The 16,930-nt window shown below is 37.9% G+C and overlaps 1 protein-coding gene across 3 annotated transcripts in view; it reads right to left on the reverse strand.

Moving 5' to 3' along the window:
• Positions 1 to 16,930, reverse strand: part of Chrdl1 (chordin like 1) — a 109,658-nt gene that overhangs the window by 15,689 nt on the left and 77,039 nt on the right. For all 3 annotated transcript variants that reach the window (XM_031368865.1, XM_031368860.1, XM_031368866.1), the window contains exons 7-8: positions 10,212 to 10,279; positions 2,059 to 2,227 (exon numbers count right to left, since the gene is read on the reverse strand). In XM_031368865.1, the coding sequence (XP_031224725.1) occupies positions 2,059 to 2,227; positions 10,212 to 10,279 (237 nt within the window). The remainder of the gene's footprint in view (positions 1 to 2,058; positions 2,228 to 10,211; positions 10,280 to 16,930) is intronic.

The raw sequence follows: 16,930 nt of genomic DNA on the forward strand, positions 1-16,930 counted from the left end.
TATTTCTTTCTCATCATGTCCACTGGGCCACATTAAAGAATATGAATGATGTTGACTGTCTTTTATTGTACTTTGCAAGAACTGCCTGAGTACTGGACCCTCTAACAGGTCAATCTGTGTAAAGATTTCCAAGAACCTAACCTGGAGAAGATCCCAGTGCACAGCGATTCTCAATAGATACTAAAGAATGAGGCTTAGGGCTATGAACAGAATCACAGAAATCAGACAGGATGTATTGTTCTTCATACCACCCTTATCTCTTCTCTATCCTCTTGACACAGTGACACGATTTTCTAGAACATTTTGAACAAGTGGGTACAGAGTAGGCTTCAAGCACATTTTGGCTGGATTCAAGTTTCAAATGAAGGCGTCTTGTTGCTTTTCTTTTGTGATTTTAAGCAAAGATCTAAGAATATGCACCTCAGTTATTATGGAAAGAGCTCAGGTGAAGTGTGATCCATTCTCAGGGAACACAGGGCAGGCAGTGCTATTTAGAGGTCTATTAAGTATTGTCTTCCTTTTAAACCTTTGGACTATGGGAACAATCCAGACTGAGCAGAATCCCACACTCTGCAGTGGAATAAAATGTAGCCTTAGAAGGGAAGGCAGCCTCCTCCCACCAAAAAATTCCAGAAGATGATTTTGAATCATCCAGCTGGGGTTTGGGCATTAAGGTGAAGACAAGAGATTCTTCAGTGAACTCTAACAGAAAGGTCAAAAGAGAAGGACTGTATCCAAATAAATGTGTCAGATAAAGAAATTCGAAGCAGCCAGGGCTTTTGTAGGACACCAAGGCTGTCAGGGGATGGAGCTTCTACTGTGAAAAATGAAGAGTTCTTAGGGAAATTATATTACATGAGGCTTTCAAAGTCTATTTTTGTCCTCGATCATTTTTTAAGGTTTGCAATGTTTCCAGAGCAAAGGGAATCTACTGGGGGTAATTTAGGATGAAAAACTCCAACTGCATCTTTACCTAACTCGTCTTCCACAATGTTGTATCAGAAAGCCTTGCAAATTAAAAGCCATGCATTTCAAGTCAAACACAGGTCAATAATGTGTATTTCTAATTATTTTAATAACTATTGTTTTATTAAATTGCATTTGGAGTTTTCTCTTTAGCTGGTAGATTGAAAAAGTGATGTTTTTTATGTATAATCTGAAATTTACATCTAACTAGTAACAGATGTGATGAACTAGCTTTGGCTTGACCCTCTCTGTTGGGCTTTATCCTAGGACCTCTTTGTAATGGATTGTTTTTCACCCCTGTTATTCATTCATTTGGTTTAATAATTTACTTTTATCCTGCTCAAAGAATTGCCTTTTGATTTATTTTTCTCTCTAAAGAAAATAAAACATGCTTGTAGTTATGTAAAAAGGAACCAGTTGAGCTTTAGTTCCAAAGAACTGGTTGACAAGACACCCAACAAACTCAGAATCAATCAATATTATGCCGTTCTCTTCTTCCCAATTCCACAATTGGATTTGGGTATTTGAGCCCAGAAGGGAGAAAACTGGACCAATGAACATATATAACTAGACTCATGGCTGAGTGCACTACAGTATTAACCTGCTCAGTGGTCCCAGTGCTCAGATAGGTAGTTTCTGGACATCTCACTGGCTCATTCAATTGGAAGCATGATTCTCATTAGCAAAACCTCTAAGGTTGGATCTAAGAATATTTAAAAAGAGTCCCAGGAGAAAGGCTTAACACTTAACTATGGAGAAGAGTTTCATAAGTGTTGGGCATCGAGAACCTTTGAATGTTGGGTGTTCTGCTTAGTTAAAAAAAAAAAAAAAAGTGGATTTTTTTCCCCAAATGACCTCCAACTCCCAGAGGCTGCCTCATAAGCACAAAAGGTACTTTGTACACTACTCTGGGTGCATCTGAGAAAATTCCTATATAAGTCTCCTCCAGTCACTTGTCCATACCCAGTTTGCAGACTTCATATTAAGTGATCCATATGTAAGTATACAGTTTTTTTATGGGAAAAACTGCTCTGTCCTATAAATGTTCTGTCATTCTCTAAATATCAGGCATGCTGAGGAGGTTACCTTTACCTTGTCCATGTTTGTGCTTGTTATTGATGACAATCTGCACGATGGTCCCTGAGGCTTGCTGGGAATCTATAACAGCTCCCCGGTGACTTCTGCTCCCAGGAAAGCGGGGGAGACCTCCAGCTTGTCTGCTTGGTGGAGGATCGTAGGGAGAACGGAGGTAAGAATGTCTCTATAAATGACAAGAAAAAAAGTTCAAAACAAATATCAACAATGAAATGGCAGGTATTGAGTTCTATACAACAGCAGACAGCAAGAATTCAATGGCTTTAACTTTTAGTGATGAACTCAGATCTTAATGATATGTCTTTCTAAACCAAGAAGGGTAAGGGTGCCACTGTGTGAAAGCAGTGCTGTCAATTTGCTGAGGTTTTCCTCTCTCCTTGTAGATGGCACAGAGAAACTCCTGGGGAAGAAACAGCCCCAAAGGCTAAAGTGCCTTCTTGCTAAGAGACTCAGGTTTCCCAGTTTAAGAGTTAGTCTACAACACAGGGCAGAAGGTAATAGGCCACAGGAAAAAGTCCAAAGTGGTGTTTAAACTATGAGGAGAGATGCTTGTTGGGGAGGGTTTGTGACCGGGGCCATGAACAGTGTTTTTTTTTTTTTTTTAAACAGGCACTTTGTGGGGAATATTCCAGGCAGAAGTTTCCAAATTGAGAAGGTGTAGCAAAGAACATAGAGTCCTTAAAAGGGAACAGTTGAAGGATAACATTCCAAAACGGGGTTGGAGCCAGATCATGGAGGACTTTAAATGACAAGCTAAGGGCTAAATGCTTTATTTGGTAAATGATAGAGGTGGGAGTGTGGAGGCCTTTGAGGGATTTTTTTTTCTTAAGTCGAGAAATGACTTAACCAAACGTTTCTTTCAAAGCACTAAACAGAAGAAGAGGAAAAGCTGGGAGTCAAAGAGGGTCTCAGCAATGTATCCTGAAAGTGGAAATGCAGGCAATGTGATAGAGCAGTTTACTGATTACAGTCGTAGGATGCAAGTTCTACAGAGTCAAGGACATTGTTTTGTTCACTGTTCTATCTCTGGTGCTGAGAACAATGTGCAATATCTAAACGGTATGCATCCACCGCTGTTAAGTGAATAAAAGTATTTTCCCAAGGAAAGTGTGAAGTCTTTTGGTACTGATATAAGTAACCACTACTCTTTCATCAAGAGTCCAAGGCTATGAGGAGCTCAACTAAGTCTCCTTTTCTTTCCCTGGAGCCAAAGCAGAGAGTGCAGGGGATCGCTTGAATAATAATGAAGTGTCAAGGATGAGAGCATTAATACTCACTGTTGTATAGACATGTGTTATAAGTAAAGAAGGCAAAGTCCATGAAAGGGTTTCACAGGCAGTAACAAAGGACGATCTTTATATTCACTGATAGAGGTAACAGACAAACTTAGATAGGGAATCCTTCGACCCCACCTTACCATAAGATGAATTTATTTTTGGTATGTATCATAAGCACATCTTTTGAAAAATTTTGCTTTAGGAGAAGAGAAAAGTGAACAGAAAATGGAATAAAAGGACTCCTTTGGACTTCTGACAAAATATTATCCTCTATATCTGGCACATTGCATAACCAACCGTTCACACAAACAAGAATTTACTCCAATTTGTTATCATACACATGGATGGGATTCTTAGGGCAAATATTTCTCATTCCCACAATGGTTTATATGTCTCTTTCTGCCATAATCAGTTGCATTTCACAAAGGCCATTACAGACTGTTCTTTCCCTCCTGTTGTTTAACAACATTTTGCCAAAGAAACATGAAGAAGCAAGTTTGCGTGGTGGGTGTTCTGCTGCTGCCGAAAGAAAGGTGTTCAACGGCAATACAATTAGAGAGGGTCAATGAGTGACCTGAGAAAAGTTGCAAGTACATGATGTTCTCTGATTTGCAATGGTGAGAACAAACCACAAAACTATTCTTTAGCACTGGGGAGTAGTATGGACAATGGTTGCAAACAAAGAACAAAACTAGAAGCATGGAGATTTTGAGCAGAGGGCCTATTGTAGACTGCTTGGCTGTGCACACATTCATCTTAAGTCTGAAATGTCTTGCTTGCACACTTGGCCCTTGCCTGGTGTTACCTTTTGGAGATGTTATGGAACTTTTGAGTTGTGAGATCTGTCTGTTTGAGGTGTGTCACTAGACATGGACCAACTGCCTCCTTTTCCAGTCCAGTTCTCTACATCTTGGTGTGACCATACCTTGTGAAGAGCTCCAATCACTGTTCCCAATACTACAAACTGATGTCCCCCAAGTCACCAGGCCTTCTCTACCACAGCATAAGGAGAACTAATCCATATTGTCAGTCTTTTATTTTGCAGGTAGTGGAATGGAAGACAGAAAGCAATGAGAATTTGTTCAGAATAAGAGGTGGAGATTTTAAGGATGGAGTGGGAGTATTTAGAATATAGATAGGAAGAAAGAAGAAAAGAGATAGAAAGAGGAGGGAGAATAGCTGAAAGCTATTCCAAGCAGAAAGACTTTCAGCTATAATGTTTAGAACAGCACATACAAACAGAACTCTACTATGACTGCATGGAAAGATTACCCAAGGAGCTGTAAAGATTGCCAAGAACTGGTTGTCACCCCTAGAGATTCTGATATAACTTGTCTGAAGTAAGGCCTGGGCATCAGGAATTTTATACATTCTACAGACACATCTAATTTGAACACGAGGTAGGGAATCATAAACATAAAGAGTTTTCTGTTTGGGGCAAGAGGTAGAGGGTGACAGTGTGTGAATGTTTTTACTTTTTATAATTTTTGAGAATATATTATACTTGTAGCATTTCTCCCTTCTCTTTCCTCCCTCCAACCTTCCTTGCTCTCTTTAACATTTACGGACTCTGTTTTCATTAATTGTTATTGTGTGCAAATATACATGTATCTTCCTAAATATAACCTTCACAGTCTGTAGAATGGCTGTTTTGGAGTCTTTCCTCTGACCAAGTAAAAAAAGTTCAGGAGCCAGTCTGACCTCGTAAACTGGGATTGTAAGTGAAGTTGGAGCTTATCTTCAAAATTAGTTGTAAAAAGGCTGCTTGACAGGAGAAGAAAGGCAAAAAATTTTGCTAGAAATATGTTTTGCTCAGTTTTTTGGCACTTCTGACTTACTAACTTGAAGGTCTGCAGTATAGACGCTCTCCTAGAAAGTCCTCCTTTCCTTGCTCTAGTGTTTAAAGTATGAGGAGTTTACATGGTCTCACTCATATAAGGAAGCTAAAAAGTATATCGAATGTAGACTGAGTTACCAGGGGAAAGGAGGAAGTGATGGGGCAAAGATAAGCCCCAAATCTTACTTAAGTGGCAGCAAGAATATCTGGCACATTACTGATTATATATAACAATAACGAAGTACATATTGCACTTATCTAGGAGAAAGAATTTTGAAAGCTTTGACTACAGATTATAAACAAAGAGACAGATATGTTTACCATGGTTTAAGCATTAAACAGTGAATACATTATTGAAATACTACACTGTACTCTAATAACTGATAAAGTTTTATGTATTCGTGAATTTTTAAGGAAAGGATAATGGTGAGGGGGTGCTGAAGAGATGGCTCTGCAGTTAAGAAAATATATTGCTCTTGCAGAGGATCTAATTTCGTTTCCCAGGACCTGTGTTTGGTGGCTCACAAACATCAGTAAATACAGGTCTATATCTGATAGCCTTTTCTGGCTTCTATGGGAATAGCACCTATGCATGCACCTTCTTGTATGTATGTATATATGTATGTATGTATGTATGTATGTATGTACATAAAATGTTTTTATAAATACACACATAATTGAAACTACAAATGAAATCTTTAAAATGGAAGAATGATTTTATTGATAGAAATGAAAAACCTTAAGGTCCAAAAAGAATCTTCAACTGGTATTTTTGGTTCTAAATGTTTTCTTATGGATTTATGAGATATTACCATTGGATGAAACTGGGTAAAGGGCACATGGGATTTCTCCATATTATCTCTTATAATTGCTAGTATAGATATCTGAAGCTAAAAAGAAATTTTGGTTTGAAATGTGTCTTCAGAATGTATGCTAACCCACATAATCAAAATGATTATATCTTAATCACTATCAACCTACATAAGACCTTTTTGGCCAATGTCTTCCAAAACATTAAAAAAATTAAATTAGCTATATTATAAAAATTAAAAAAAATAAGAACATCTTACACTGAAATTAAAGAGGCTCAAAGTCTATATCTTTCAGTAAAATTCTATTCAGTAAGAATAGACATTGACATTTTTTTCCTGACAATGTGACTGACTGTAGGAAGAACAATGTGGCCGCTTCTGCATAAATGCCATGGGCCATGCAGCCACAAAGGCATCTCCTGCAGCAGGACCTAATTGAGAACTGCCTGAGAGACCAAGGATTGCTTGACACAGACAGTGCCAGCCAATCGGAAAATGCTGTTTAGAGGAGATGCTTTCTTGGGACCAATGGGGCACAGGTGGACGGTATTAAAGGAGCTTGCAGCAGTGTTCGGATGAGCTTGCTGCAGCTTCTGGAGTCTGTGCCATTGATTCTATGCTGCCTGTCTTAGTCAGGGTTTCTATTCCTACACAAACATCATGACCAAGAAGCAAATTGGGGAGGAAAGGGTTTATTTAGCTTACACTTCCACATTGCTGTTCATCATCAAAAGAAGTCAGGACTGGAACTCAAGCAGGTTAGGAAGCAGGAGCTGATGCAGAGGCCATGGAGAAATGTTCCTTACTGGCTTGCCTCTCCTGGCTTGCTCAGCCTGCTCTCTTATAGAACCCAAGACTTCCAGCCCAGGGATGGCACCACCCACAAGGGGCCCTACCCCCTTGATCACTAATTGAGAAAATGCCCCACAGCTGGATCTCATGGAGGCACTTCCCCAACTGAAGCTCCCTTCTCTGTGATAACTCCAGCCTGTGTCAAGTTGACACACAAAACCAGCCAGTACACTACCCCACCTCCAACCCCCAAGGACAAATAGGGGTTGGGCAGCAGGCAGTCCAGGGCACAGGCAGCAACTCACATGTGGATTTTTATCTGTTTCATGTTGTTTCAATACAGTAATAGCTAGTTTTATGTCAACTAGACACAAGCTAGTCACTGGAGATGAAAAAAAAAATGCCTCCATAAGACCAGGACGTACACATGCCTATAGGGTATTTTCTTAACTAGTGATTGATGGGGGAGGGCACAGACCATTGTGGGTGGTATAATTTCTGAAATGCTGCTACTGGGTTCTATAAAAAGCAGGCCGATCAAACAATGGGGAGTAAGCCAGTAAGCAGCACCCCCATCCCATGGCCTCTGCATCAGGTCCTAACTCCAGGTTGCTGGCCTGTTTGAGTTCTAGCCTTGACTTACTTCATTGATGGACCTGTAAGTGTGTAAGTGAAATAAAACTTTTCATCATCAAAATTGCTTTGGTCATGGTGTTTCATTATATCAATGGTAACCCCGATTAAGGCATATACCAAACCTTTCACTGGCCTAATGATAAATTTAATGGGGAGTAAAAATCAGAGTCAGTCTTCATACATAATTTATTCTATCTTATATACCTGTTCACTCAACACAAGTATATTTATTGGGTGCCTACTATTTGTCGGGTACATAGCTTTCCATTAGTACAGATGCTATGTATTATTCAAATCATATTCCACAATAACAATTCCCCTCAGAACAAAGGGAAATCTTTACTCATAATAAAGTGGAACCATCTGGCCACTGTGGTCTACTAATGCCAAATGTTTGCTCTTCTTGCTACAATGCGAGATTGAGTCATCCCTTATTGAAGTTTAGGAGGAATAGTGAAGCTGGTAGACAAGATATGGGGATTCTGAGTAGCATACTCAGAGATAAAATATAAAAGAAGGAGAGAAAATGAATAACATCTACCAGCAATACTACTAAAGTGGATTCAGTGTTTCTTGTGGAAGCCAAGCAGAATAATGTTACTGGGACTAAAGTTCTGAATGACATTTAGTGATGGCCATTAATGCAGTTGCTCTCAACTTCTTACAAAAACAAAAACCTGGGTTGAAGAAAAGAGGCAATCCACCACAGAAAAATCGGAGACTGTGACCATGCCTTGGTAGGATCTGTATAGTATCTTACTGTAAATCCAACAGAGTGGAATGGATAAAATCTTCCCCTGAATGTGAGAAGTCAGTCAGTCTCTCTTATGGGACAAATATTGCTTTTGTCAGATGCCCAATGCACTGGTTTCCACCTTGTCCACAATTCTACACTAAATCTAAAAATAGCAATATTTAGAAAGCAATAGCATCAAGTAATAAAGCAGAGCAAAACTATGTCCTATCTCTCCTGAAGCTTTTGGTATGGTTTTGGGAAGATGTGCTGTGCAAGTCAGAACTAGCTACTGTGATGACTGTGAATCATAACCTAAGTGACATGGTGATGTTTGCAACTGTCACTCAATAGCAACTTTTGTAAATTCCTTCATCATGCCCTCTCTAGTTATGAAAATAGTCTGCTTTATAATTACCTAGCCTACTGTCTTGTTTCCAGTTTCTAAGGTTTTACAAAATCACTCAATTTTATTTATCATAAAATTAATTGATCTATGGAAAAACACGAAATAAAAAGAAGATAAAGAAGTCAAATTCTGCTTTTCCTCATGTCTATTTCTATCCCTTTATTACTATTCTTATCATATTGATATATGCACTTTCAGATAGTTCTCATTTATATATTTTTTATAAACACACATAAATTTTACATTTGTTTTATTTTATTTTTTTATTTTTTTTATTTTTGGTTTTTGAGACAGGGTTTCTCTGTATAGCCCTGGCTGTCCTGGAACTCACTCTGTAGACCAGGCTGGCCTCAAACTCAGAAATCCACCTGCCTCTGCCTCCAGGGTGCTGGGATTAAAGGTGTGCACCACCACCACATGGCCCTACATTTGTTTTATTATATCTGAGTTTTTTCTTTCTCTTTTCCTACATGTAGCTAAAACTTTACTTTTTAAAATTATTACTTATTTAATGTGTGTGTGTGTGTGTGTGTGTGTGTGTGTGTGACAAACTTACAATGGTATGTTTGTGTGTGGAGGTTAGAGGAAAACTTAAGTTGGTTCTCTCCTTTTACCATGTGGATCTTGTAGATAGAACTCAGGTTTGGCAGCCAAGGCCTGCTGAGCCATCTTCAACCTGTGTTATATTCATACTAACAATGTTGTTATACACCAATAATTAGGCGTATGTAGCCAACCATATACTGATAAATGTTTATGTTCATTTAATTTAAACTTATGAAAGCAATGCTTTAATGGGTTTTGAAAATAGTTCTTGCATAGCGGGTTCAGTGAACACCTGTTTGTGTGCAATAACAAACACCATTGTACATTGAAAACTTTTTTACAAGTCCCTTAATGTGATTCACTTTTTGAGCTAGAACATTTTCTTTTCAAATTTTAAGATATCTAAGTAACTTTTCTTAGACAGTCAATCTTAGAGATGGTATATTTTCTTAAATGATTCAACATATACTATTACTATATATAGTAATATACATGAAAATATTAAATATAATAGATAATATACACATTAAAATACTATATATAATATATGGTACTATATAATCATCATATTATATTATAGATATAATATAAAATATTATATATAATATATATAAAAATAGTCCTACTTGTCAGGCTTTCTTATTCTGAGATTTGTGCTAACAACAGAAATAAGGGGAAAGAGGAGGAGAATCTGGCCCACAGTTTTTCTTTTCTTTCATCTACATGACCCAAGAAGTCTCAGGTTTCTAAGGAATCTGACCAAAAGGATAAAGTGGACTATGTTAAAATGCCACAGAGAGTCTTCACTGCTGAGAATAGTCATGATGATTGTCTTCCTTAGAATGTACAGATTTGTCAGGTCATTCTAAGAGAGTCCCAACTTCAGACCTGGACAGAAAGTCATGGCTGCACTGTGTTACTGTTCATGTCCTAATTACCAATGATAAATGTTTACAAGTTGGTGATGACATTTACTTTTTCCAAGGAAGGAGAAAACTGATGTTAGAAATGGGTCTTCTTTTGGATTTGACAGACTAATAGCCATGGGGAGAGCAAAGCTTGGCTAGCTACTGTCAAGTGTGGAAATGTTGGAGCTCATCTCACTTACTGCTTCTCTGTTGGCGGGCTGCCGGAAGATATCACCATCCGAGTGTTCCCACGATAATTCTCCATCCCCTGTTTATTAAAAATGAATAAAGAGAGAATCACACATACATGGAAGAGAAAAACTATCATTTTGATGCAGCCACATTTTTGGAGCCATGTTTCTGAAGTTCTCACGGCATTTTCGCTCTTGTGGCTACCCTTCAAGAAACAGCTCTCGACAATTTCTCTGGGTGGGCCTCATGATTCAAAACAATTCAGAAGAAAGTTATCATTTTCTAAATAGATCAACTGGTAACATTATCCAGAACTTGGAACATAAAAGGGAAAATAATAGCTTTTCACCTTAATATAGCCATCATCATTGCTTTTGCTTATTTTATTCTAGTGACAGTTAAGCATTTTGCAGATCATATTTAACTTATGTTTACAGTGAGTTTTGAAATTTTCACTTGTCAAGACTTAAGTTCACCATTATGTCTCTGAGAAGCTATGAATTGATTTGAAAGTAAAAGTAAACTTGCTATGATTAGAGTATTTAACACAAGAAATATCCAAAATGCTGTCTTTCTATTTTTCATATTTCTTTAGACATTTATATATGAGTACTCTACTTACATTTCCACTCTTTCCTTCCCCTCTGATTTCTCCAATGTCCTTCCTCATTTGCTATCAAATTCATGAGCTCCTTTTCTTTAGTTATTATTGTTACACACACACACACACACACACACACACACACACACACACAAACACATTAACCAACATGTCCACATAACTAGTCAGATAGATAGATGATAGATAGATAGATAAATTGATAGCAAAAATTCTAAAAATTTCATGGAAGTCAAATCCTAAATAAAAAGACTAATGCAGAAAGGAGTTACCATGACACATTTCAAGCTATATTGTAGAGCTATAGTAATAAAATAGCATAACATTGTTTTTTATTTTGATCTGAGACAACTTTCTCTAGGTCTATAGGACCCATTCTTTGCACAGTAAACTCCCTATTGTTAAAGTCTTCCAGAATAGCTGTTGTTTTATTTTAAGGCAGGATTTATCTATGTAGTTGTGGCTAAGCTGGAACTCACTATGTAACTCAGGTTATTCTGGATTTCATGATACTTCCTTTGCCTTAAGTCCTGGAATTACAGGAGAGCATCAACACACTCAAATCAGGGTAATTATTTTTAAGAGAAAGATGTTACATTAAGGCTTTGTGAAACATAAGCATACAAAAGATATGGATATTCATTAGTTAATTAACATGAAAACAAATTGGATACTTTTTCAAGAAGCTTTGGTTGCCTATGACCACACAAGCATTTATGTAAGTATGTGTGTGTGGATAATGTATATTTAATATATGTTATGCTAAACACCAACCAGCTATTGAATAGGATAACACAGAATATGAAAAAATAGAGTTTTTGTTTGTTATAATTTATCTCTCAGGCTTTTAAAACCTTGGAACTAAATCATAACATAAATCATAACTCATTCAGTACATGATGGTACTAGTGAGGAAAATTATATACTTTTTAAGCACTCGAAAAGGCTTGAAAATTGTTTTGATAGCCTCCTATGTCAGCGTTGCACAATTACAGGCTTGACCTAAAGTGCCTAGATCATTTAGTCAGTATCCTACACCTTTAGAAATGTAGAAAACTTCAGACACAATTTTGTCTATGGGTTGGTTACATGGAACAGATGGAGAAATCAACGCTTAGAGAGAAGAAATAGCTATTCGGAGTTAATCAATGTTCATGGAAATGAACACCCAGACTGCAGGCAACATTCCTGAATAATCAGCCTATAAGAGTATGGCTTACTCTTGGTCATTTGTGACTGTGTCACCATCAAATGATAGCACTGGGAAACCTCTGAACCTCCTGATATTTCTTTTCCACATTTTTCTCCAGAGAACTTAGAAGTGCCTTACATTTTAAATATTTTGTTCACTTTCTGTTTTCTCCCATTATAATTCCACCATGAAAATCAAGATTTTTGCATATCCTGATTATTGATATAACATAACTGATAATAGCAATTAGCACATAGCATTCATTCAGCATTTGCTACATGAATGAATAACAAATCATTAGAAATATTTTTTAGGGCTGGTGAGATGGCTCAGTGGGGAAGAGCACCGACTGCTCTTTGGAAGGTCATGAGTTCAAATCCCACCAACCACATGGTGGCTCACAACCACCCGTAATGAGATCTGATGCCCTCTTCTGGTGTGTCTGAAGACAGCTACAGTGTACTTACATATAATAAATAAATAAATCTAAAAATATATATATTTTTTAAAGATTTATTTATTTATTTTATGTGTATGAATACACTGTAGCTGTATAGATGGCCATGAGCCATCATGAGGCTGCTAGGAATTGAATTCAGGATGGCCCCTGCTCTCTCTGCCCTGCTCACTCCGGCTTAATTCACTGTACTTGTTTTCAAACGTACCAGAAGGGGGAGTCCGATCTCATTATGGATGGTTGTGAGCCACCATGTGGTTGCTGGGATTTGAACTCAGGACCTTTGGAAGAGTAGTCAGTGCTCTTACCCACTGAGCCATCTCGCCAGCCCCATTAGAAATATTTTTTACTGCTAAATGTTCCTTGGTCCTTCGTGGACAAACTGTAAGTTACTTAGAACAAGAGATTGTGTCTTAGACTATTTTTGTATCTTCTTGGTCACTACTTTCCCAAATGTGATCTTGCTGTTATCTGGGAATTTGTTAGACACTCAAAAGTTTGGATCCCACCCCAGACCTACTGAATCAGAAAATATGGGATAAGGGCCAGTAATTTAGGTTTTGATGAACTCATCAATCGAGTTGGATGCATACAGAAATTTAAAAATAACTGGGCTGGCACAGCTGCTATATTGCTGGGTACATATCAGTCAGTGGCTTAATATATAACTGAACTTAACTTCCATAAAAATATCAAATTAAGTGTGTGGCTGAAAGACCAACTTTCTTCCTGTGTGAATTCAGGACCCAGGAAGATAGACAAAGACTATATGAAGACCTATGTGGAAACCTTGGCTGGTTACAGTGAGAGCAAGCTATGAGTGGAAAGAATACTGAAGAGTCAAATAACAAGCCTTGAATGCTGAGCAAGGGGAAAGACTGATACTATGGCAAGTGAGAGAAATCATGCCAGGCCATTGCCCTCAAAGATGCTCATGCTGCATTTGGAAGTGACTAGACATCAGTTTAAGATACAGTTTAAAAACATACGAAGATCAGCAGCTAGAAAAACAGCTTAGGCCATAATTGAGTGGGAAGATGAACAAGTCAGATGGAATCATAAGAAAGCATCTTAAATGAGCTATGTCCCAATATTTAGAGGTGGGTTGAGAGTGTTTACAGGGACACAGGGACACTGACATGGACCGAATACCTCGGCTGAAATGAATGACATTTGCAAAGAAGCAGAATTTTGGAAATAGCAAGCTGCACACTGGAGGAAGTAAGCAGGTATGGTTTGAATACAAATTTCAGATTGGGAAAATAAGGGGCTGGTAATTGGAGATCAGGGGATCGGGAGGAGAAGGAAGGTGAGAGTATGCTGTTTTTGAAGTTAAAGAGAGGCTGTAAATGGGGGCATCAAACACAGGTTGAAGAATTCACTTTTCACCTGCTATTAATTTTTAGATAGAGGGTCCTTTTGGACAATGGATACCCAGAGAAGCTTCTTCAGGCAGCAGAGTGTAGACTAGCTTGGGATCACTAACACTTCAGAGTATCATCAGGATGCAGCTCTGGTAGTAAGAGGTCACAGGCTATGCATCCTTGCACACTACCCAGGGAGGAAAGCTGAGGCCCATGGCTGAAGACCAAAGGGAAGTATTGAGACTGGTGATAGATGTGACCGTGGAGGAAGAAAGGAGGGAATAAAATGATCGTCAGCCTGAAAGTCTGGAGAGGTGGTCAGCATCCTTGACAGTGGCTGAGTAGGGAGAAGCTGAGATTTGTTTGCCCTGTTTTAAGTTGGCAGTGTTGGGTCTGAGCCAAATGAAAGTAAACCAGAGAGAAGATTGGAAACTAGAAAAGGATTTACCAGCAAATGGTAAAATGAAATGGAATAAAGCTACATGATATGTCTCCAGGCCAGATCTGAGGAGCTGAAGAGAGAAAATAAATTACAAAAGGAAAAAAAAAATCACAGCACAGCTCTCTTCATCAAATTCACTTTTAATGATTTCCTGGCTAATATCAGCAAACAAGTGGTTTCCTAGCCTGCCATCTCCAAAGTTCAGTTTTGAAAGGCACTGGAGTTTTGAAAGGGTTTCGAAAGAGCTTTTAAATACTTATGGTCCAGTCAAAATGCAGAAGCATTTCATAAGCACGCAGTCATAACTAGGCAGAAACTTAAGATGGCAAAGCAAATGAGCTAAGGCAGTGTCAAGAATGGCAGCAAAAGATTAATACCCTGTAAAAACATGGTGAGATGAACATGCCACTGCCTGAGCACTTGCAAATGGATACATGTGCATAAAATGAAGTATCTTACCCACTTACAAAAGTACTCAAGCCATTACTTCTGACACACACACACACACACACACAGAGACAGAGACACACAGAGAGACAGAGAGACAGAGACAAAGACAGAGACTCTTTACTATATGCAATATTTCTTTCATTCCTCCCTTCTTCTTTTCCTTCCTTCCATAACATATACCAGAGGCTGCTAATATTTCTGTCACCTTTGAGATTTAAAAATCTTCAGAATGACATTACCTAAATTTTATCACTTTAGTAAACAGCTGGTAAAGGTTTGAACTCTTCACTTAACCTAATTGAAATCATTGGCAGACTGCAATGGTCATTTTAGATGCTAATACTTTGTATGTCTAAAATTAGCTCTCTAGACCTGGTTAGTGTTTTATATGATTACTAAAAATAGGCACTGCACATTCTTTTAGAATCTTAGCTCTAATATCATGGGGAAAATAGGTGTGAATATCCTAAGAACATGCTTCATTTTCCCACTTCACTGGACAATTTGTCTTGAGTAATATGAGTTTTTTCTTTCAACCACTACTTTGGAAAAGAGAACAGAGATTCTAATGGAGACAGATGGATTCTAGTTAATCCTGAGAAGAAACAAGGTATAATTGTAACCATTCTTTTTAGACCAAAATGAAAAACAACGCTAGTGTACTATATGTCAAACAATATTCATTTAACCTTAAAATCTACATGTGTTGTTCATTCAAATCTCAATTGTACTCTGAGTGGTACCCTATGGACTGGAATGGCTTGGCTTTCTGGTAATAGGAGAAATGGAAAACAAGTTTTTGAAAAAGAAAATGGTGAAAAACTAGGTTTAAACTCAGACTCTTTATATCTTACATGGCTTCTATTAATCTCTGTTTTGCTTGAGTAGGTCAAAGAAGCAAATTTTGCTCTCTCAAAAGACTGTATGTATAGTGAGATTCTGATATACCCATGAAGACAGGCCCCAACAGAAAACTATGCTAGTGTGTGGGCATTTCTGAACCATTTAGGACATCAGAAGTACAGTGGCCATAAGGCCTGTTATATCTAGGCTAACCTAGTTTTATTGTCTCTTTTTATCTGTCAGGCACAATTATTACGAGTTCATCTCTTGATTTCTGAAATGCCTGTTTTAGGTGATGAATTATATAATTGCTCTAATCATCATTAAGAAATGAATCATCAGGGTCAGGTGTGGTATTTCCAGATTTTCAGAGGAACGAGTTGAGACCAGAAGAATAGTGGCAGATAGTGAAAGAGCTTTTGAGAGAAAATGGAAGATCAAGTCCAGAAAAAGCAATTATCAGAGCTCCACCTGCTATGTGCAAAGCAATTACCCAGAAAAATGAACAATGCTCTCATAAAGCTGCATTGTGAGTGTGAACCCGTTTGCAGCTGAGTTTCAGAGGCATAGACATGGTAAAGCAACCAGTAAGTACTTGGTGCGCATGACCAACACTATAGTCTTTCAATGGTGATATAGCTAAATATATGCAAACTCATCATTAAAAATGGGGTCATGGCTTCCCAGAGTACCATATCTAGCCCCTAGAGACAGAATCATCATATAGACTGCATTTCTCAGTAGCCTCAGAGATAACAGACTTCTCAAAGTTGCTTCATTTCCTCAAGTTGAAAGGCAGTGTATATTAAATGCGTAAGAGAGCGGAGTGGAACTGCAGAGTCTGGTTGCAAACCCAAGCTTTCCCTCTTTCTGCATGTGTGTCTTTGGACAAATCCATCAACCTCATTGTGTATCATTTTCCTTATTATTTAAACAGAGGCAATAATGGCTACCTTGAAGGCTTTTGAAGAATAAATGAGTTAGTATGTATAGAAAATATTTGGAACAGTGCCTAGCACATGGAAATTATCAATGTGAGCATTCTCTATTACCCTTCCTTCATTCCTTTCTCTCCATTGATTTTTTTCCTCCTTCTCCTCAAAAACAGCTGAGATAGAGTGATCAGGAAAAAAACCAAGCTTCACAGACTCCTATCAATGTATAGGTAGTTAACAGAAGAAAGAGTTTAGACCAACTAGGCAAGTAGAGCCTAGTAAGGAGATAATTTAGCCCTCACATAGGAAAAGGAATATTTTGTTTCTAAAATATCAGATGCTAAGGTTCTGGACATGAACACATATACAGAGACACACAGCCATAGATACACAAGATATATATATATATATATATATATATATAT

This window comes from Mastomys coucha, chromosome X (genome assembly GCF_008632895.1).
Source record: "Mastomys coucha isolate ucsf_1 chromosome X, UCSF_Mcou_1, whole genome shotgun sequence".
Lineage (NCBI taxonomy): Eukaryota > Metazoa > Chordata > Mammalia > Rodentia > Muridae > Mastomys > Mastomys coucha.